The sequence below is a fragment of the Pimephales promelas genome, chromosome 20, assembly GCF_988280905.1.
Source record: "Pimephales promelas chromosome 20, fPimPro1.hap1.1, whole genome shotgun sequence".
Lineage (NCBI taxonomy): Eukaryota > Metazoa > Chordata > Actinopteri > Cypriniformes > Leuciscidae > Pimephales > Pimephales promelas.
Window position 1 is genome coordinate 405,483 of NC_142788.1, and position 24,175 is coordinate 429,657.

At 40.8% G+C, this 24,175-nt stretch overlaps 1 protein-coding gene across 2 annotated transcripts in view; it reads left to right on the forward strand.

The window, feature by feature from the left end:
* l1camb (L1 cell adhesion molecule, paralog b) overlaps positions 1-24,175 on the forward strand; it is an 87,505-nt gene that overhangs the window by 28,659 nt on the left and 34,671 nt on the right. For both annotated transcript variants that reach the window (XM_039682262.2, XM_089124242.1), the window contains exons 3-10: positions 438-452; positions 806-908; positions 3,002-3,171; positions 9,663-9,788; positions 9,890-10,060; positions 12,325-12,439; positions 16,165-16,349; positions 23,001-23,132. In XM_039682262.2, the coding sequence (XP_039538196.2) occupies positions 438-452; positions 806-908; positions 3,002-3,171; positions 9,663-9,788; positions 9,890-10,060; positions 12,325-12,439; positions 16,165-16,349; positions 23,001-23,132 (1,017 nt within the window). The remainder of the gene's footprint in view (positions 1-437; positions 453-805; positions 909-3,001; positions 3,172-9,662; positions 9,789-9,889; positions 10,061-12,324; positions 12,440-16,164; positions 16,350-23,000; positions 23,133-24,175) is intronic.

Sequence of the window (24,175 nt, forward strand, 5' to 3'; positions counted from 1 at the left end):
GACACAGGTGCAACAGATGACCTCATTATGACAGAAAACTAACAAAATACTGGTGTCAAAACATAAAACAACAATTTCAGAAACCAAGCTACCAAACCAACTCGTTTTGTACTCGCTCCTCTTTATTATGTATAATAGAAATGTTTCCACCAATTGTGGTGAGCTGCCAAAAAGTTGCAACAAATCATGATAAAAATTGTCCAGTTATTTTGATGGTTTGTCTAATGTTCTCTGCTGAACTCATTCTGTCTAAAGAGATCTAAAATGCCCGAGACACATGGACTGAGTCATTTGAGTTTTTGATTTTACATGAATCTGTTTCTCTCACATGGTTAGAAATGCCTCACAGTCTAAGGGCTCGTGCATGACTCTCTCTAACCCTGTTCTTGCTCTCTCTCTCGCTGCAACCCCTGCTTCCTTCTGCGGCTCTATATTAGACACAAATAGAAACCGTAAGTACATCGACTTCCTCTTTATGCATGCTCCTTTATTTCTGTCTCTGTGTCTCTGTGTATGAGTGCCTCTTACTGCTGATTATTTACATTATAACTTCTACAAAATAGTTTTTCTTGTGCTATGAGACAATGTGTTATTTAATGCAATCAAACCGACAAACAAGAGATCACTATTTTTTTATTCAAAAGTTTTTAGGTGTTAGAAATAATGGACACAATGAGAAAATACCAGTTTTACAATATTTCAGGAGGATTTATTGTCAGAAGTAACAGTTGCTCTCACAGCCGTCTGAACTAAACCTTTACTCAAAACATTGATCTGCTTTCTGTTACAACAATGATTACCCCAGTCAAAGAAGCTCCAACGATCACGACTCAGCCTAAGTCTCACACTGCTTTCACTTTGGATGACGTCAATCTGGCCTGTGAGGCAACTGGGAACCCGATGCCCAGGTAAGTGTAAGCTAGCTTAGAACCCACATAGCAACATTTTGACGGCCCACATCTGGCACATGTGGAAAGATGATCTGACCCACATGCACATGGAATGACGGCCCTTGGGTGGCTATCTCCTGTTTGCCAGATCTGGGCCACAAGCCGGCCAATGCAATGCCACATGTCAGCCAAGAGCAAAGAAATAATCCAGAACTGGTCATCTCAGCCTTAAAGGGCACCTATTATGCCCCTTTCTACAAGATGTAATATTGGTCTCGGGTGTCCCCAGAATGTATTTGTTTCAGCACAAAATACCCCACAGTTAATTTATTATAACCATTTGAAAAGGGCATTTTTGGGGCCTGTTTTAAAATGAGCTGTTTTCTTGTGTACGACCTTAAATGCAAATGAGCTGCATATCCCCGGCCTGCCTTTGGATGAGGGCGTCACATGCAGACCTATGGCAGTCGGTGAGCAGAAGGGCTGAGAGAGTGAGAGAGAGAGCCGCTGTTTTGAATGTCATTCAGTCCTACATGTTTGAATCGGAATATATAAATAGTCTCTGATCAGACCCAGATTACGAAGAGACTCCGGCAGAATAAACACAAATGAGAATGGACCAGGACGTCTCGTGTGGTTATTTGATACATTTATGTACTTATAGAGTTGTAATCACGTCCCCTTAGCAATTATGGATGTGCAAAACACACACACACACACACACAAACACTAACGCTGGCGCAATTTTTTGAAACTACAAACACATGCTGTGATAAAGTTTGCTACGTAAAAGCGAAATTACATTTATGCGAGGGACCTGTTGCGTCATGTTTACTTGTCATACAGGTGCTTGAAGATGGCTAACTTACAGAACAATTTTTTAATACAATATCTTTAAAAATATACAGTATATGCCACAACCACACTGTCAATCAAACCCCTTGATCAATTCTACGTCACAAAGAGCTGAATCTTAGAACAGCTCGTTCTGAGACAGTGCACATGATTTATTGAGATTGTAAAAAAACACTGGGTGGATTTTTATCATTCTAGGGTGGTTTTGCTCACACACTGCCAACACACATTTATGTTCAAACACCATGTAAAAGTGAATTTTGCATAATAGGTGCCCTTTAACACATGTACCTCTTACATAACCACTTTATAACTTACAGTCCAGAAACAATTTAGTTAAATACACAGCATTTCAGTTGACAGCGGCTGTTCATCCAGAACAATAAACTTGATAATTTTGTTGGTTATATTTATCACTCATTGGCTGTCTTTTGAAAACTTTTCTCTTCGTTTGAGTGAAGCTTCCAGAGGTTGTTGATTCTGACGCGGCTCATCCTCCGTCTGCCATCCGTGTTCTGCGGGGTGACGTGTCTTCAAATGCTTTATTAAGTGATGAAGCTGCTAATCTTGTGCCACCACCCCAGTCTCAAACACTGCCAAACAGCGAACAGCGAAGAGGAATTGATCTCCGATTTGCAGCGTTAAGCAAAGCTAGCTTGCATATTGTTTAAGAAAATAGTATCAGATTGGTACATGGGGAGAAGTACTCGCCGATAACGATGCCAGAATTTTTATTGATAAATGAATTACCGATGCTAGTATTGGAATCGCAACAACGCAAAATGACGTGTGTTGTGTGGCTCAGAGAAGGTCCAGTTCTGGATTATTTCTTTGCTTTTGGCTGACATGTGGCATTGCTATGGTCGGCCTGTGGCCCAGATCTGGCAAACAGGAGTGAGCCACCCAAGCGCTGTCATTGTGGTTAGCTTTGGTAATATTTGTGTATGAGTAATCCTTGGTGTTTTGGTCCACACGGTCACTGATGGATAGGTGGAGTGACAGCAGCTGATCCTAAACCTAACACCACCAAATTAGGAATCGAGCATAAGTAAACTTTTGAACGAGGTCATATGTGTAAATTCAGCTAGCATTTTGACATGTGACTATATGGAAACATTTATTATAGCTTATTCAGGGCAGTAGATTTTGCATGTAAACTTTTGACCAGCACTGTATACTGTATATTTCTTTGTTCTGTCTGTCTTAATCTGCTGTAGTTTTAAGATGGTCTTTCTGTTCTTGTCTCCCATGGACAGTTTCCGTTGGGTCAAAGATGGAAAGCAGTTTGGGGAGGTTCTGCTGGGGTCTGGAAGCCGGACAGCGGGTCTAGATGAGGAGCTGAGTTCGTATAATGGCTCGTACCGCTGCTATGTGGCGAACGAGCTGGGAACGGCCGTCTCAGACCTGGTGCACCTGATCACAGAGCGTGAGTCTGTCCTCAAGGACCATCTCATCGGCTCAGTGTTTGGAATGACTTAGTGCTCTAAATATTTGTTACTATCTCTGGTGTGCTTTACTGTGCATTATACCATGGTCTGGGTGAATACTCGATTCTGATTGGCTGCAGGGTGTCCGTTAAAAAGTGATAGAGGACACCTAGTAAAGTAGTTCTGGTGAAACTGCCTGTTTACCATTCGAAATGAATAAATAAATGCGCTGCCCACAACGGCTGTGAGTAACCATAGCAACAGGCAGTCACATGCTCTAGTCTAGCTCTATCATCTAACGTTAGATATTATAGCCTAATACAACAATGAGCGACTTCGTGCTATTTCTTTTAACATTTATGGAGAATATGGCAACTTTGACGACTGGTATGCTGCTGAAGAAAGAAAAAATGTAAATAAAACGGAGGAAATTACACCGCTGCTGCGCTGCTCCATTGAACTCTATTGGTAACGACGTAACTTGCGACCATAGTTGGATTAACGATGCTTTCGGGAAACGCACCCCTGAATGAGACCCTGCGGGAGTTTTACGCAGCTGTCCAAACAACCAAGGCAGGAGAAGGCTGAACGTTACAGCGTTTCAAGCCTAAGGAGCCTGAGGCAAATGACCCTCTCTTTGATCTGATTAATTTATTGCCCTCTATAACGTTAAGCGCAAATCGCTGGAGCTCAGAGCTAATTGTTTTTTTATTGTTGTTTGATTAATTGTTTTATGTGTAATAAAAAAAAAACTATGCCTACCTTTTGTGTTTCATGAAAAAAAAAAATACATTTGTGAACCTGAAGGGATACGAGCTAAGCGGACTATAAATATCTCCGGTTGCTAAATAAACAGTCAGGCAAGGCAAGTTATTATTTGTAAAAACTAGATTTAGCCTAATTAAAATATAAACTAATGTTTTAAAAATGTTTTATTTGGCAAGTGACCATGGTATAAGCGGGTTAATGCCCTCCGAGGTGTCCATTGTCAGGTTTTAATGGACTTCGGCGGAGGCAACCGTCCTCCGCTGCGCGTCGGCCGGTTTACGCCTCGCCGTCGTCCATTAAAACCTGACAATGGACACCTCGTCGGGCATTAACCCTTACTTATATGCCACCTTTCTGTATGCATGGGCTACCTGGTGACCTATCCTCATTTCCCAAGTGTCAAATGTGCAGCACTCTGCTTTCAGTCACTGATCTGGGTGTTTTAAAAGCATAAACCTAAAATTACATACACTAAATTAAGCACAACAGACTATATAACAATATACACATAATAAGACTCAACAGTAAACAAGTGGACCTTATATAGGGATACTGTAGGTGCGTTTCCATTACAGATTTGCGCAAAACTTTTGTGATATTTTCCAAATGTCGATAAAAAACTATTGCAAAATGACGGTGTTTCCATTAACCGATGTTATGAGACTAAAACGTCTTTGTTTCCCTCCCGCGATAAGTCATTCCAAAAATCATGGCAACGGACTTTTGTAGGTTTATAATCTATTTCACAGCCATGCACCGCACTAGATATTATTATTATTAATGGACGGAGACGTGGTGTGTTATCCAAGCATTAATGGCAGGGAAAGACACGGAGTTCCTGGTGTTTCTCCCTTATTTCTGCTTCGATGTCTTGATGGCATTTCTTTGAGGTTTAGAGAGGCTAGGCCTATTCTTGTAATTATTGTTTCTTTTTTTTTTTAAATGAATTTAATAAAGAACTCTGTCTCGTATTATGTCCAAACGGTCGTTGCAAAACGAAAAATGAACGGTTTTTGTATTTTTAAAACGCAAAGTTGAACACCAACATTTTAGTTTGACCACACCAATGCTGCGCTATATTAGCCTGGATGCCAGCCCGAACTCCGCCCACAATATTTTTTGGTCGGGAAGTTCGGTCTGGACTCGATACTTTGAGGAGTAATTATGATCAGGCAAAAAATGAACGGGCCAATCAAATTGCCAGGGCGGGCTTTATACGATGGTGGACAGATGATCTGCAGGGACGTAATCATCACGTTATCAAAGAGCGCTTCACTGTCTTCCCTCAGAGATGACTGCAGCTGGAGAATTGAGATGTATAGATTCCGTTGTTTGCCCCCGTTAAAACATTTTAAATATTTACAAATTAATATGGGAAAAATTTAGATTTTACTGGTTTTCTAAGACCAAATTAGAACATGGATATTTATGATATTTTTCCCGCAGTGCTGTAGGCTATAGGTGAGTTATTATAAATGCGTCTGAAAAAATAACGAGCTAAAAACAATCTCCGGATGCACCTTTAGAGAGAATTGCACCTTTCATACGGATAACATAATCAGAAGGTATTAGCTTACGATTCGAATTTGTTCTTTTTGAAGTGGACATTTAAAGCTTTAGTCTTCAAAGGCTTTATATTGTTTCAGTTCTCTCGCTCCAGTTCATGAAGATCATAAAGTGCGCCTGATTGTTTTATATTATTTTACAAAAGCACAACGTTTTCTTGTTATTGTGACATTACGCAAATAAAAGTAGTTGCGAATAATGTATTATTATTTTCTGTATAACCAGAAATGATAGAGTATTGTTGATTCCACTGTTGATGGGGAAATGAAAGTGTTCACGGCGCGCCCGCGTCTGTCTGCCATCCAGTGCGTGCTCCAAACTCCGCGCACACTCTTGGATATTGGTCAAAATCGAGTGTTTATTTTTGATAATCTTAGCCGTATTATTATCATTGTCCAACCTGTACTATGAATGAGATGTGACGAATTGTTTTGTTCCTTTTTTGGATAAAAGCGTCTTCTACATATTTAGCCTAATAAATGTTATAACAGACTAATGATGATAATAATTATTATTATTATTTGCGGACACGGACCTAAAACAGACTCCGTCTTCTAAGTCAGGTGACTATAAATGCGCAAAATCCGTTTCCATTGCAGTTTTGCGAAAAAATCCTTTTTCAAATTTCCTGAAAAACCTCTTCATACGAGCGTAAAAACTTTTTGCGATAAACGGGAGTTTTTGCGAAATTGACGTGTTTCCATTGAGCGTATTTTCATTTCGCAATTTCAATTTGCGCAAATTGAAGGGTAATGGAAATGCAGCTTGTGATAGGTGCCATATCCCAATAGGTAGACGTGGATCAGCTGAGAGTCAGATGACGCGAGCTTGACTGATGACGTGACCTGCCGAAACTAACACTACACTTGATATCTACATAAATGGCTGGATTGCTCATGACATCGTAAAACATTCCATTGAACAAATAGGAAATCATCTGCATTTTATGAGAAAACATTACTTTTCAACATTTGTATATCTTAAGTCTCCCAGTACAATCTTACAATGCAAACGTCCTAGACATTAAAATGGTTATTTGTTTAAAGTCTAGATTTTCCAGGAACTTATTAATAGTTAATTAAGGCAGCCGCGAGCATCGAGTTGGGGTGGTCTCCGCCACCCTGTCCTGAGCGCTCGCGGCTGAATGATTGGTTTTTGTGCACGGCCGCCGGTTCACGCCCGCGGCCGACCCCAATACCTTTCTTTCCGGAGGTGCATGATGAGATCACGAAGTCCTGGAAGACTCTCATGTCTTCCCGTGAGCGCTCGCTGGTCTCATCCACCTTTCCTCCCCTCGAGGGAGCCGCTGCCCATGGGATGCCGCTGTGTCGGCAGAGTGCTTCCTCACGTGGTGAGCCTAAGCACCCGTCCAAAGCCTGTAGTTATTCGTCTATGCTTGTGGCGAAGTCCTACAGAGCTGCAGGCCATGCAGCCGCTTCACTGCATGCCATGGCTATTTTGCAGGTCTACCAGGCCCAGATACTCAAGGACATGCACAAGGGCAGGACAGACCCGGGGCTCTTCGATGAGCTGTGCGCCGCCACTGACCTTGCCCTCCGGGCGATGAAGGTGACCGCACACTCTCTGGGTCTGGTGATGTTCACAGCCGTGGTCCAGGAGAGACACCTCTGGCTAAACATGGCCGACATGAAGGAGTCCGAGCGGTCTCGGCTGCTCGACTCCCCCGTGTCCCAGGACGGCCTTTTTGGCGGTTCAGTCGAGGACTTCGCCCAACAGTTCTCGACTTCACAGAAATAGACTGAGGCCATTAAACATATCCTGCCCCGCTGACCCACTGCTGCCTCCACCCAGTCGACCGGGCATGCGCCTCAGACTGTTCGCCGCCGAGGGCAGCCTTCACCCGGGCCCGGTCGTGGAGGAAGTCACAGGAAAACGCTCCAGCCTTCTCCTGCCCCTCCCCCCTAAACGCCGGGCCAAGCGGCGCTCCTGAGACAGGCAGCTCGGGGATGATGAGTGCTACGTCACAGGAAATGGTTTCCTTTTCCCGCTGCTCACCCACGGGTGGTAAAAGAAAGAAGTAGCACACTCATTTCTGAGCACTCAGAGTTCTTGGATGACATGGTGCTCCATCCCCGAGCCGTACACACCTCGTCCTCCTCTGTCCCAGAGTCGGTTGACAGTGCGCGCCGTCTTTGGACCATACCACTCTCATCCCCCTCTGTCGCCAGCCCCCTGGCAGAGCAGACCCCTGTGGGACGTTCTTCCTCCCCTGGTCTCCTCTGTCAGGATGCAGTCAATGACTGCGTCCCCACACCGGGCCGCTATGCCGTCCGTGAACAGGCCAGTCATTCCGATTCACCCTTGTCACAGACCGTTCCTACGGTTTGCTTTCGAGGGACAGGCATACCAGTACGCGGTCCTCCCTTTCGGGCTTGCCCTGTTTCCTCATGTCTTCACGAAGGTCGTCGAGACAGCCCTTGTTCCCCTCCGGGAACATGGGGTTCGCATCCTGAATTACCTCAACGACTGGCTGATCCTAGCTGCTCACTCTCGAGATCAGGTTTACGAACACAGGGATCTAGTGCTCCGGCACCTAGCTCGTCTGTGCCTTGGGGTCAACTGGGAAAAGAGCAAACTTTGCCCCGTGCAGAGGATCTCTTTTCATGGTATGGATATCGACTCGGTCGCCATGTCCGTGCAGCTTACAAACGAGCGTGCGCAGTTACTGCTGATTTGCCTGAGACAGTTCGAGGGCAAGAGTCTGGTTCCAGTGAAACTTTTTCAGAGGCTCCTGGGGCATATGGCATCCACAGCCTCAGCAACGGCACTCGGATTGCTTCATATGAGACAGCTTCAGCATTGGCTTCACGACCGAGTCCCAAGGTGGGCATGGCAACACTGCAATCTCCGAGTACCAGTTACTCTGACCTGCCGTCAGACCTTCACCCCAAGGAAGAACCTCAGTTTTCTACGGGCCAGTGTGTCCCTGGAACGAGCTTTCTGGCATGTTTGTTGTAATGACAGATGCCTCTGCCATGGCCTGGGGTGCCATGTGCAATGGACGTGCTGTCGCGGGCTCCTGGACAGGACCTCAGCGCCTATAGCACGTCAATTCCCTCGAGTTGCTGGCTGTACAGCTTGCTCTGCCACGCTTCCGAGCCGTGCTCAAGAACCAGCATATGCTAGTTCAAACAGATAATACCGCAACTGTAGCGTACATCAACCATCAAGGTGGTTTGCGCTCCCGCCGTATGTCACAACTTGTCATGACCTTATCGATGGTGAGTCTTTTGGGAAGCACGACCTGATCGTCAGGAGACCCAGCCTTGGCACTGCTCTGTCCAGTACGCACCCTCCGTGCTTACGTAGACAGAACGCAGTGTTTCAGGTGCTCTGACCAGTTCTTTGTCATTTATCGTGGGAGTCAGAAGGGAAGGGCTCTCTCAAAGAAGAGGTTGTCTCACTGGATAGTGGACGCCATTGCTTTGGCATACCAGAAGCAAGGTCAACCGTGCCCCCTTGGTGTGACTGCCCACTCCACCCGGAGTGTGGCGTCCTCTTGGGCTCTGGCGCATGGTGCCTCGCTAACAGACATCTGCAGAGCTGCAGGCTGAGCGACACCCAACACATTCGCCAGATTCTATAATCTCCGAGTGGAGCCAGTGTCCTCTCATGTACTCGCTTCAACCAGCTAGTACCGGACCCACTCAGGTGTCTTCACTTGACAATGAAAGGGAACATCTCGGTTGCATATGTAATCCTAGTTCCCTGATTAGGGAACGGAGACGTTCCGTCTTCCTGCCATCTTCCGCTGTGCCACGGGGATTGCCGGACCTCCGTCTTGGCTCCTCAGCAAAGAAACATGCCTGATTTGCGTTCAGCATCCTCCTTAAATACCCATGAGGTGAGGCGGAGTTACGCTATCTAAAATCCGCAGATCCATGGCATTTCTTTGCCATTGGATCTTTTTATATTGACTGAAGCTGATAGGCTTTCTAAGCGAAAATCCCATTCGTCGTCATCAGACGGAACGTGTCCGTTCCCTACTAAGGGAACGAGGGTTACATTCATAACCGAGACGATTTTTGTGATAACATATACATGACAGGACCCTTTGGATCAATAGTGAATTGAATTAACTGAACATTGAACATTCTTTACACAGACACATTAAAGTGTTATTTCTATTTCACAGCCATCCCAACCTTGGCCAGAGAGAGGAAGCATAAACGAAGACAGTTTGAGGAGGGAGAAAGCACAGTCCTCTACTGTAACCCCCCAGAGAGCTCTGACGCTCCCTCAATACACTGGATGGACAAGAGTAAATTTCCTAACAAGTCTTATTCTGCCTAACTAAATTACCCTGCATGACACTTTATAATTGGTTGAACTAAATCACATTCCTGTCTTTCTTTTTGTCAGAATTGAAACACATTCCTCTGAGTGAGCGGATGACCATAAGTCTGGATGGAAACCTGTACTTTGCCAATTTATTAGTCAATGACAGCAGAGAAGACTTCACCTGCCATGCCCAATACACCACTGCCAATGTCATCCTGCCTAAAGAGCCCATCGCCATCACCGTCACAGCCTGTGAGTGAACCTTCTTCTGCCAGTGATTAGAACACATTACACACATTTTATTCTATAACAGAACAACCCAGGGATGCTTTACAAAGCAGAACAAAAAGAAGGGGACTGAAGCATGCCCAAACAGAAAAAAAGCATTGAAAAAGCATCAAAAATAGCATTCAAGTGATAAATTGCGGCAAATGGTGTACAAAGTATGTATAACCAAAAGACAGAATTTTTTATTATTGACTAAAACACAGTCTGAGATGAAACCTAAATTTATATTCCATATAATTGTCAAAGAAATGCACAATTGACAGTAATTTTCATATGCGTTTTTTCGTATTCGTGATTCGGTGGTTCTGAATTGTCAAACAACATTTAAAACTGCTTGCTACGGATGTGAAAAATGCAGAAAATTGAACCCGATCAGATTTGATTTTTTTTTATGACGGACGAAAGTTTCGGAGACAGTGTGCAAGCGTGATTGACATAACGTGAGGTTGTATTGGAAATTTCGGACGTGAATTTCAGACTCAGTGTACAATGGCCTTAAGCATAAATATTCTGCTAACTGGTATAAATTTGTAAAAACACCATTAACACAAATATAATTCTGACAGATTTACTGATATGCATTGTTGGGGAAAGTTAATTTTAAAAGTAACGTTTACAATATTGCATTAGCCTACTCCTTAAGAAAGTGGCTTATTGCGTAACTTTTTATGTAAAGTAATAATGTGTTACTTTTGTGTTGATTTTCACACCTGGGCTGGGCTTTCATGTATTTTAATGACTTAAACATTTCTATTTTTGGCAAAAGTAAAGGCCCTCTCAGCAGAAGTAAAATAAATAAATAAGCCACAGTCTGTTTCAAGTTCACTCTTGTACAGTAAAGGCTGCAGCTCAATGGGCTCTATGCGCGGCGGTATTTCCGGTGAAGGTGTAAGGATGCTCGATAACTTCCGCCGATCATAGAGTCCAATGCAATACCGAGAATTTATATTGAATTTTATACTCCATGGTTATACTAAAGAAACGTTAGTCACAAAAACAGATACACCAGACACCCCTTGTTGTGTTTATGCTTATTTTTAAAATTATATTACATAAACATAACTATATATAAAACGACATCTAAACTTATGAAAGTTTCGTTTCAAAGACGGGAGGACAGTACATTTTGAAGACTCTGCCATGATGCCGTTTTTCTCGATTTTCCTCCGCTTTAATCTCCACAACCGGAAACTGAAGAGCATCCTTGCGTCAAATGCGGAACTTATAGCCCATAAAACACTTTCAGCTGTGCTGCCATTCTGGATCGCAGAAGAATAAAGTTCAACACTTTTACTTCAAAAGTAAAAAGCAACAAATTGTGATGTTAAAATATCAAAAATAAATGTTATGTTTAAAATATGTTCTGCTTATTAGTATGGTTGAACTGGATCATTGAAGGTTAGCAGCAAAGTCAGTGGTTGATAAATTGAGATTAAATACATAAAGTATATTTGTGTTATTTAACATTTAATTACTACAGGTCTGTGTAATTTTCGGAGCTTGTGTTTCACAGTTTTTATTCATTTGAAGGAATATTTAACCTGTTTTTTTTTTTGTGAAAGTTAGATACTCCAGACCTACAATGAGCATCATGTTCACACTGAACGCATCTGCCGCACTCAATCACGATCCTCTCAACATGATGACAGGAGAATTCTCTTCTCTGTTCTCTCTATACATTGGGGAAACAAATTAACTTGAGTTACTTATTAGAAAACATAATTTAGATATATTGTTGTAAATTTAAAAGTAATGTGTTACCTTACTAGTTTCTTGAAAAAAGTAACTCAATATGCAACTTACCTTGCTTGTAATGTGTTACCCTCAACACTGCTGATATCTTAATTCGTGATTTGTTTTGAAATCATGGAGGTCCAAGCTTTAGTCCTGCATCTCCCAATGGTTGCAGTTTATTTTTCAACTCTTCATGAGCAGGGATACAAAAATGCGCAAGTACAATCTCTAGTTTTTATGAAGACCTAGACCTGATCTTAAGAATGAACTGGAAGGCCGACTTCAGACCAGGATTCATTGCCCAGTACTTTGCCTCACTAATGCTCTTGATTCTTACTTTACACTTGTTTAAATAAGTGTGGCAAAAATAGACAATAAGACATGAAACATGTTGAAGTTTCCCTTCCTTTTTGGCGAAAGGGAAACGCAAGAGAGCCTTTTGAAGTGGATAAAACTTAGTTGTGGGATTGAATGGTGTTCTCCTGTTTTCACAGCAAATTCAGTGGTGAAGAGCCGGCGGCCGCAGATGGTCCAGCCCGCAGGATCCCACAGCTCTTATCTGGTGCTCAGGGGCCAAACACTGACTCTAGAGTGCATCCCAGAGGGCCTGTGAGTGTTCAGACTATCTTTTATCATGCCTGCTGGGTTTAAACAAACCACTGTTCAAATGAAATCTGCTGTACTGCACTTCTGATTATTAATAAACTCACATTAACATGGAAATTCTGTCTTTTTATGTTTTAAGGGCAATTATTAAAATGTTAGCTTTAAATAATATCATATGAAAATGTTACGTTTCTGAACATGTTTACAGTAGTTAACACGTTTAATGTATTTAGACACTACATCTACCGTTGACACATCATGGAGTAATGTGGGTTGGAGATGTGTGTTGGGTTGCTCAACCGCTCAAGTTTTATTTCATCTTTCAACTGTACGTTTGTTAAGAATGAAATGGCTTGAATTTTTCACACTTCTACTAATGAATCCAACGTATCAGCGACGGATTCGCTTTCGTGGTGCTGGCAAGCTTGCAGTCTGTGAGGTAAACTAAATGCTATTGGCTATTTGAAAGGCGGAGGAGCCATTCAAGATGTCCCGCCTTAGCTTCCTGTTACAGTGGAAATTACATCCAGTAGCGGTTCTAGGCACGGGCGAACCGGGCAGTCGCCCGGGGCGGCATTTCTTCATGTCACATGGGGGGCGGCACGAGCAGTTAAAAAAAATCCTCTGTGCCGCGAAGTTTTTCTATTTTTTATCATTTCGATTCAATTATTGGCAATGGTGCCCTGCTTGCTGAGAAGGTGCCGTGCACAGAAGCGATGTCAAGGGGATCTCCTGATTAGTTCACGTATCGCGTCTTTTGCGCGCTCGAGGTCGTTATTTCAAATCCTCTATGTTTCAAATAGGCGCACGGGATGTGCGCTCATAAACTTTTCAGCACGTGCACCCAAACACTTGGGTGTTTTTCTCTTCTCCGTAAATAAATATTTTAGCAGAGCTACAGCAAGCGTTTTTCTGTGGTGGAAATACATTAGCTACTAAAACTCCTTTGTCGTTGTAGAGAGCGCAGTGTAATGAGTGCATGCTTCTATAGCAACGACAGCCATGGGAAAATCTGCACGAATTTTACTATTAATAATAAAAGATAAGCTACTGTGCACTATAAATTTCAGGAATGTATCTTTATTGACTCATTCTTTTTTAGAGATGATTTAAATGCTGAGATATGAGGTTTATCTTTATATGAAAACCTTTTTTTGTGTTAACCTTTTTTTAAGTTTAGTAGGTAAGACGAAAGACACTCCTTTAAAACAAATCTTTAATGTTATTAACTTGGTGAATTGATTTAACTGTGTATTAGGCTTTTTGAACAAGATTCTGTGTATTTTTACAGTAGCCTATAATATGCAAAGTTTTTTTCGCTCGAAGGGGGTCTCGCCCTGGGTGTAATTCAAAGTAGAACCGCCACTGATTACGTCAACACACAATTCAAAGCTGCACGTTTCAAGGCACGTCAGTGGGCCTTTAAAGTCCTTGAGGCAGTGTTCTGAACTTGCTGATAGTGGATATTGGGAGAGATTAGGTTGGCTGTTATTTCAGGTGCGGTTTCCACTGTGTGCACAGTTCCCTGTATAAATAAGGAGATGTCTAGGACATGTTGCCCGTGGTCGTTCACACATTGGTCTCAGGAATGGAGGGTTGAGGTGATCAATGGGCAACTGGTGATTAGATTAGCCTGCGATCAACAGGTCCTTGATGTCGTCACCTCTGGCAGTCTGGATTTCCTTAGTCCTTAATGGCTCGTTTCCACTGAGTGGTACGGTACGGTACAGTTCGGTTCGGTACGCAATTATTTGCGTTTCCACTGTCAAAAGTTGTGAATGGTACCAAAAAGCCGAACCGTACCGTACCACTGTTTGGGTACCCTTCCGTTGGGGTACCTAGCACAGTGAAAAGGTACTAAAAGGCGGAGCTAGACTCACTGCAGAACGCTGATTGGTGGACAGAGTATCGTCACTCGCGCGTGCATCAAGGGCATTAGAAGCATACAGTTGAAATATAATACTACTGTTATTGTGTCACGAAATGTAGTTTTAAGAGTTTTTCAGGCGAGAAAGTAGTTTTTTAAAGCTCAAATCTGTGGTTTATTTATAGATTTATGATCATTTGACTGAGATCCATTCCAAGCGATCACCGGACGCTCGCGCTCGTGTCCCCCGCCGGGAACAGCCTTTCCTCGGCTAGTCGTTCTGATGTTTGCCGCTGACTCGGATGTCTCTGTAGTGGTTAAACATGAGATATGGTTCGTCTTGTAGAAACCTAACAGGTGATCTTTGGTCTCGTGAATCTATAATTCGTTTCCTGGCCAATAGTTTTGGCAGAAGGCTACGTGAAGTTTCATATCTTTGAGCGCTGAATTTGTATATTTGACTGACTGTTATTTAAGCTTTACTGTATATCTTTTTGTACCTTTTACTTATACTTTTACAATGGCTATTATTATACTTTTATAAAGGCTATTATTGATAAAACTGAAATTCAACAAAAAGAGATCGTTTTGTCATTTATTTTATTTTATTAGCATACAAGATCATCTGTAATGTTGTTTATTGCAACATTTGTACCAATGCGATATGCAATACACTACACATTGCCTGTAATATGTTTAATATTTTTAAATTTAAATGAAAAGAGGCAGGGTTGTGTTTTATATTTAGTTTTTTTTATAAATATAACATTACATACATGCAGTGAATCAAGGCTATGCGTTGCTTGAACCACATTTGTGTGCTTATAATGTTTTAAATCTATTGAAATGAAATCGAAAAGAAGCAGAGGTGTGTTTTATAACATATTTCGTTTTATTGTTGCCTAAAATGAGTCGCAGCGCCAGAGCGAGCAGAGTGCCGCGTTCAAGAACGCCCTGTTCCATTAGCAGAATTACTGGACTCGCGTCCTCGGGAGTCATTGAGTCGGACTTTGCGATGGCTACTTGGTATTGAGAAACGCCTAATGCTAGCGCTTGTTTCTTGTGACAAATATGCCGAGAAGCAAGAACAAGATCTGCTGTCTGTCATCCATTGGTGTTTACTATGTCGCTTTCTTCGCGCGAAAATTACATCAATTGCTTCTTTCCGTGGTGTTTGCTTTCTTGATAGCAAACACCACACCGATCAAGTAAGGGTACTGTTGGCGGTGGAAACGCAAGCCGGATCATGGTTTACCGACCCGTACCGTACCGCTCAGTGGAAATGAGCCATTAGTTGTCTCGCAGGGTCCAATCACATCCTTCTGTCTCACAGTGGGACAAAGGGACTCCTGTTGTTAAGTGGGGACCTCTGGTGCCATCATGTCTGCTGTTCACTACACTTGTTTATCAGTGTCTGAATTTGCTCACTCCTTTTCATTCACTTTGTCAAGTGGACTATGGTGAGCTGATGTAGGGAAGTGTGTATTGGGTGTGATTTGGAACAAAGCCTCTGAGTGTCAACTTTGAGTGCTGTTGATTCTAAGTATATTTTTGTCTGCTATTTTCTCGAAAACAACAAATATTACCCACATTGCATGTTTTCCACAGTATATTACTGTTTTGATGGTAAGTGATATTTTGCTGTTATAATTTGGCCATTTTTTGTACAGCAAGGTTTAACAGTGTTGACTAGCTATTCGTCGTTCTTGTGAATTATTATTAGTAGAATAGAAGTAGATTATTAGTATTAATGGCACTTTGCAGATCTCAATTCCTTTCCTACCACTGGAAAGGGATCAGTAGGCTCTCAGAATACAGGGATCACTTTGATAACTAATAACTGTTGCTTCCTCTGATTAAGACCGACTCCAGAAGTACAGTGGGAAAAGATGGACAGCCCTCTCTCTCCCAGCCACGTTCGGGAGCTGCAACACGGCCGATGGCTTAAGATTGACAGCGTGTTGGAGACGGATGATGGCGAGTACGTCTGCACTGCCACAAACAGCCAGGGCTCCATCAGGCATCACTACACCGTCACAGTCGAGGGTAAGACACACACTGTCCTTTATGCACATGTGATATCTACTTACTATAATAATAAAAGTGCATTACCTACATTGTTAGACCTTATTAGGTTGTACTGTAAATGTAACTGTACAGTTGTTTACTGTAATCTATTTTACTGTAAAAATTCACTAAATTAAAACAAATTTTGAGTTAACTAATTTCACTTGCAGAAACCGACTGCCTTAAATTGACCAACTGTCATTTAAATTTATTAAACCTGCAGTTGATAACTTTTAAGAAAAAATTTTAACACTGGGGATTTTGCCGTGTAGGAAATTACTAGTCATCCAAATTTTATATCAGCTATGCATTCCGTTAATTTTGTGAATTAGTGTGTTTTGTTGGGGGCAAAGAAATATGGAGCCGAGTATCATCAGCATAGCAGTGAAAGCTAATTCCATGTTTCCTAATGATATCTCCTAATGGCAGCATGTACAGAGTGAACAGCAGCAGTCCTAGTACTGAGCCTTGTGGTACGCCATACTGAACTTGTGATGGATAAAACCTTTGTTTACTGCTATAAAGTAATAACTGTCAGATAAGAATGATTTAAACCATGCTAATGCGGTTCCACTAATGCCAACATCTAGCCTGGCTTGCCTGACCTAAATCAAGAAGATGTTAGGTCTGGAAACTCTTCATTGACAGGGCTCAATCCGAGGGGCGGGATAAACGGTTGTCTTTCAAATTCTCTCTGCACGCAATTAGGGTTGCAACGGTATGAGATTTTCACGGTATGATAATCGTCTCAGAAAATATCACGGTTTCACGGTTTCACGGTATACGATATTAAAACTATCATTATTATAATCAGCATCAGCTACAATGGCCCTTAAATGAATAAAAACAGATATTGTTTTTGGTTGAACATGGTTTATTGTAACAAAGGTTTTTTCAATAGAGTCTTTATGAAATGTATATTTATTTCCTCAGAAATTCTGGGTTGTCTGAAATAACTGATCTGGATTCTGTGATTGAATACAAAATGTATTTTTGAGAATGCAATCAGATAAAATGTAACAACTTTAGTTTGTCTGAACAAGAGAAGTTTAATAAATTAAAACATGGACAAAAAAAACTATACACAATAGTAATATATTTTAATCATAGGCTAAACCAAACTTTTTTTTCCAGGTTGTAGGGGAGAGCGGGGCACAACCTAACGCTTTTTGCTTTTGGCTCAATTAATTAAAAAATAATTAGGTTAGATTAATACTTTTTTTTACACAAGCAACATGCACATCTCTGCTACAAATGAACACTTAAAGTTTTTTTCTAGGACCTACCATTTTCGTACAGTTGGACTGAAAGTGACAGAAGTGCAAATGTTACAACTTACCCCATATGCGGGGTTAATTGTAACAGAGAGAGGGGTTAGTTGTAACACTTGTGTGTAACACACATAATTCAGTACTATTTTATTTGTATAGTTTGATATTGTTTGTGCATCTGCATAGACAGATATCCATACATATCCCTCATCCAATCATCCTTCTATTATGGATCAATATCATGGATAGAGACATAGAAAAGGGCTGCATAGTTTTGCAATAAATAATAATAAATAAAATTATAAATATTGTAATTGCAATTAAATTAGATTTGTGTGTGGCAGCTGCATGATGTACAATTATTATTATTATTATTATTAATAACAGTAATGATAATACAAATTAGCTTAAAATAAAAATTTAAAGGGTTTATTGCATTAATAACAGGCCATTTATTTGTTTTAATAAATAAACAAGTTATCATTCATAGAACACTAAATTTTAAACATTTTAAATCCCAACATTGTTTGTGAACGTCTAACAAAGTTAAATGTATACTCAAACCTGAAAAGTTGTGTGGCTCCATTTTCATTTGATTATCATTGTACACTTGGAGGCTTAGTTGTACCACTCTGTTAGAATTAACCCCGCTGTGTATTACATATTTTAAACCTAGCTAACAGTCGCTAGGAATTGCTGACATGTTTCAAAACGGTGCTATGTTTGAGCCAACAAGACGGTGATTAAGGCAATATAAAGTTAGATTTGGAAACGTATACACCCAACTCGGAAACCGAAAAAAACCTATGATGAAAAAAATTACTTTCATGGTGTCAAAACACTCTTTGTCCAGTATCTTCACGAAATATAATCAAAACTTTCCGCAAATTCACGGGAGACCGTCTTCTGGCAGCAAGAGAAAAATAGCGGAAAGACAGCCTGCTTGATCCTGACGAACTGTGTAAACGGTCCGTGTTACATTTAACCCCGCGTTAACACCTACTGAACACCTATGAGTTTCAGTCAGTGTATTTGATGATTATTCTTTAAAAAAATAATTATAAAGTGCACATTAAGTGTTCTCTGTCTAGATATGTTCATGTGTTCACGTCTTCAGTGGCTGAGACAGCTTTAAAAACCATGAGCGTCATGCGTACTTGAGTGTGTACTAGATCTACTAGACGAAACGGCGCTGCTCATTCAGAGACACGCTGAATATAGAAGGGGCTTGCACACCAGTCTTTTTGCGTTGTATATTCACAGACACGCACATCGCGATTTGATTTAGGCTACTGCATAGCTATATTTTGCTTTATTTATCCATCTATCTTTTTAAATCGCACATTTTACGTGGCATCTGTTTTGTAACGCAAAAAGACGCATGTGTGCGTCTTTTTGACAGACCGGGATTCCCTCAGCATGACAGAAATAATATGGCCTTAAGTTATAAAAGTTATGAATAACCTTTATCTTCACGGAGGGATGGTGTTCCTAAATATGGGAGAACATGTTCGACGTGTTTACTCCTTTTGCAGCCACTCTTCGCCCACATATCTTGCAAACTGGATATCCATCTTCAAGGACAACATCACGATCGTTTTTCGGATATAAGTTACAAAATATTCCCATACTGCAGATTTTATTTTTATTTTTTGGCGGGAGATAGAGATTCGCAGCCTCTGTCTCGGACATTTTCAGCGCTGTACGGATATGGAGTAAGCAGTCAAGCTGAAAGAAGTTGCATGCGGCAGTGCAGGTGAATTCTGTTTTTTTTTTTTTTTTTTTACCGCGGATAAGCAAATGTGCACGATATGATAATCGTACATGTCAATATCGCGATAAACCGTCATACCGGTATACCGTTACAACCCTACACGCAATTGGATAGCGCTACAGCCAATCAGAGCAACGAAGACAGTGACGTACTCAGCGGAGCAAGTTGATATATTAAACTTTTACCGTATCCAGTCCAGCTGTCAACATTCCCGGAATCCATCCCCAAAATAAGGGATTTTTTTTTTTTACACGACCCACAAACTTTAAAAATAAAACACTAATCATTAAAAGTCTAAAGAGTTTATAACTAGCCAACATATGTATGAGAGAGAAAGAGACAGTGCGTCATTAAAAAAATAATATAATAGAGAAATAAAATACTAAATTTAAATACTTTAAATACTAATGCCGTGTTCCAGGCAACCTGTAACTCGTGTTTTTCCAACCTTATACCTGTGAAAGTGCACTGGAACGGCAGTCAAACCCGTGACTTCCCACCCGTGAACTCGTACTAGATCGATGTACTCCCAGTTACGAGTTCTGACATCACATAGCCCGCGAACCTATACAAAACTACAATGACAGCCCCTACAGATGCAGTGTTTCTGCAGGCGGTACACGGTGAGGACACTTTAGGACAATATAACGTTAACTAGTTTTCATTCCATTGAGTGCAAGGATAAATTAATACCAAATACATTTCCAAATATACAAATAAAGTAAAATAAAGAGTATAACAGCTTATCTTGCCTCATGCGCTATTTTTCCTCCTCATTTTCCCACAAATAAACAAGGAGTAAGCGCCTTTGGCGTTAGCAATTATTACAAATGCGCGTGAGCCCCGTAAGGTCCGCCATGCTGGTTTGTTTACATCTAGGTAGTTTGGCATGAATGACCTGGAATGCTACAAAGTCGTAAGTTGTGGTTTGAAGTTGTGATTTACGTGCTCAAAAACCTGCCTGGAACGCAGCATAATATCAGCTTACGAGGGAAACGGAGGCGGAGTAGTGGTGCTTCGGGGTGGTGGAGATGATTCGGGAGCGCCCGCTGACACGGAGTAAAGCCTTTATCCTCGACGTGACAGCACGAGCGCGGTAAATATGACAAGTTGATCGTTTCGCCACAGCTTTTTTGTAACAGCGCGCGCGGCGCCGGCCGCATCCGAAAATGAACGACTTCAAACCGAATATGTCCAAGCTTGCTCTGACCGTCGCAACTCTGTCATCATTATGTTAAGCCCGCCCGCCGACTCTATACACGATGTGATTGGCCCTACCAGAGTTGGGGTTTTCCAGCTTAAACGTCTATGGAGAGTTGCTAGACCACACTTTGCTGCAAAATAATTTTTGCTGCCGCTAGGGTGCGTCTAGATTTCTAGGCTAGCCAACATCATTATCGAGTCTATTTAAAAGAATGTTGCCGTCAATGGTATCAAATGCAGCACTAAGATCGAGTAACACTAATAGAGAGATACACATCGATAAAAAAATTCTGTATTATACATTTTTAGGTAAAAAAAAATATGTTGATGGTTGCTTTGTAAAGAAGGTCTTCAAGCCTCCGCATATTCAAACACACATACCTATAGACTAAACATGTGATGTGCTTGTGCACAGCGTCTGCGTTTCCGTGTTTTTGATTTTTTGAGGTTTGCACAGAGATAACCTTTTTTTTTTTAATTCTAGGCTTGCACCTTGGAATCTATTTCAGGGTTTGTGTTCCTAGAGACACCGGGCACTCTGTTTTGTGCGGATGAGCTGGCCGGAGCGTGTTAAGTGTTTTCTGTTAGAACGGTGTTGTGTTAGCGTCTCCCAATTAATAACTAATGATATTTGCAACAGAAGTAAATCAATCAATCAATCAATCAATCAAATCCAACTTTAGCTGGACAAATCTCTGTTACTGTAATCTCCACTGTAAAGCTACTTTGAAACTATCTATATTGTTAAAAGCTCTATATAAATGAAGGTGACTTGACTTTCATTTAGTAAATTTAACTCAGTGATTTTTACAGTACATTATTGTTTTTTTATTTTACGTTAAACTACTGGCAACAGTGTCAAATTGGCCAGTGTATTACTGTTTTTCTAAAGTTTGTTTGGGGTAAACAGTGCCGCAGTGAGATTATTCAGCATTAGTGATGAACACCTGCTGTAAACGAGTAGCACTGATAGAAGAGAAAAGAGAAAAAAGAGAAGAAACGTACAGAACACAAGAACTACAACTGACTTCCAGCCATTACACATTACACATATTACTAACCAGTATGACTTTATTTCTGTCATACATCTACAGAAGTTCTAAATAAGAATTAACAGATGTTTAACTATTGATGTTTAATGGTGACCAGTATTTGTTTTATTCGAGCCCTTGACTTTTTAACATAATTAGCTTTTTTCTCTGGCTACTTTAACTGTGTTTTTCAAAGCACATTTGTTGAGGCATATACATATCAAAGTTCAGTAGCAATCACTCACTCATCATGCACACAAAAAACCACAACAAATCTCAACAATGATGCCAATAGAAAAAGACCCTTCAGCTGCAGTGCATGCTGGGAGTTGTGTGCTCTTCTATAACCGAGCATACATCTACGTAAATATTTTGATTGTCACCATTGTTGAGATTAATATTCTGATTGTTGATGTCTGTGTTTGTCTAAATCATGGAGAAGTTCAAAATGTTTAATGCACAATATGATTTAAATATACATCAAAATAATAGATTAATGAAACATTGCTGAATTTTATGCTGTAGATTCACAGAGCTACTCAATCAATAAATATAAATTTGAAGACACATGGAATTAAAGATTAGACACAGGATGAGATCAGTGAATTAAGTGAGTCCAGAATGATTATGGCATCGCCAAAACCACCTGATCAACTTCCTCTTGGCTTGGCCCTAACAAATGCACTCTACAAAAATACAGGTACAACAACCAGTGAGAGTTTAATGTTATAGAGTTAAGGGTCAACAAAAGCAAACACCAATCACCATAGGGGTGAGAACAAACTTTATTATTTTGAATAAAATATCAAAACCTCTGTTAATTCTTAACAAAAACTTCTGTACATGAATGAAAAATACTGGCTTTAATTCACTTATAGTTCTTGTCTTTCTGATTATCACCTTTTTCTGTTCTTGTTTCTCTGTCCTTCAGTGATTCTGCTTGTCAGGTGTTCATCAGCGTCTCATTTGTGTTCATTCACTCAGTCAAGTGGACTATATTAGTGAACTAATGTTGGGGATAGTGAATGAGGGAACACAGCCTTCGAGCGCTGTTAATTCAGAGTATACTTCTGTAGGCTACATTCTTGAAAACAACTATTACCCACAATGCATTATTTTCTACAGTATAGATTTACAGTATAGTATTTCTACAGTATAGTTTTAATGAAAAATCCTGTCACTGTCAAAGTTTTACTGTGCACCAAAAAGTTAATGACATAAAATAACAGAACAGACTGAAGTCTTGTTTTAAAAACTACTGACTAACAAAATTAAAGTACTCAAAGTACTGATCTCGTCACTGTCACCCTGGTTTTGAAAAGTATTAGAGTTTGTTTTTGATTATTTGCAGCTGCTCCTTACTGGACCAGGTTGCCTGATGACCAGCTGTACGCCCCAGGAGAGACTGTGCGACTGCAGTGTCAGGCTGATGGGATACCAACCCCAATCATAACATGGAGTATCAATGGAGTTCCTATCACAGGTACACAACGGGCCACAGCTCCATTTCATCTCTTCATCTACACTGTTACACCCTCCCAGGCTTTTTTCCACTGGCAACACATGTAAAAACTGCCATGTATGCACTAACATGTATAATGCACTAATAATGTGAGCAAAATATTACTATGAACTAATTTAATTTGAGACCACTGAATAATATTGTAAATGACCATTGGACCAGCAACTACACAGTCACCGCCTGTTAACCCTCAGGTGCTCTTCGGTCATTTCTGACCGAAAAAATTTATGTTTTGAAATGTTAGAAATCACAGCTTCATCGTAATGTTACGAAACTTGGTGACTTTTATTCCATTGGGTATGTGAACACACAAAAAAATTGAGGTCATGATCCGAGCATGCTAAGTGGTCGTAAAAAAAATAGTCACACTTGTGCTCTTCGGTCAAAAATGACCGACCATAGGAAATGAATGGGAAATTGACAAAAACACAAAAAGTTTGAGAATTTTTGTGTGTACAATCTACAAATCGGCCACGATGCAGAAAAAAAGTGCTCAGCATTGAAGGGGTGACACTCTAAAACATCAAGAGTGCAAAACAGACATACCCACCCACACACACACACACTTTTATACACAAAAACACCAATAAATTGTAATTAAAAAATCTGTTTTGAATTTCTAAAAAATCACTGCTTCATCAGAAAATTACGAAACTTAGTGACTTTTATGGCAACATGTATGTGAACACACAAAAAAATGAGGTCATGATTCGAGCACTTTAAGTGGTCGTAAAAAAATGAGATACACTTCTGCTCTTCTGTCAAACATGACCGACCATAGGAAATGAATGGGAAATTGACAAAAACAACAATCTACAACTTCAAACTACAATTTGCAATCTACAAATTGGCCATGATGCAGAAAAAAGTGCTCAACAATGAAGGGGTGACACTCTAAAACATCAAGATTGTGATATTGACACTCACCCATACTCACAAACAGACGCACACACGCACAAATAAACACACACCTATATATTTGTTACGGTTCAGTGACACAAATA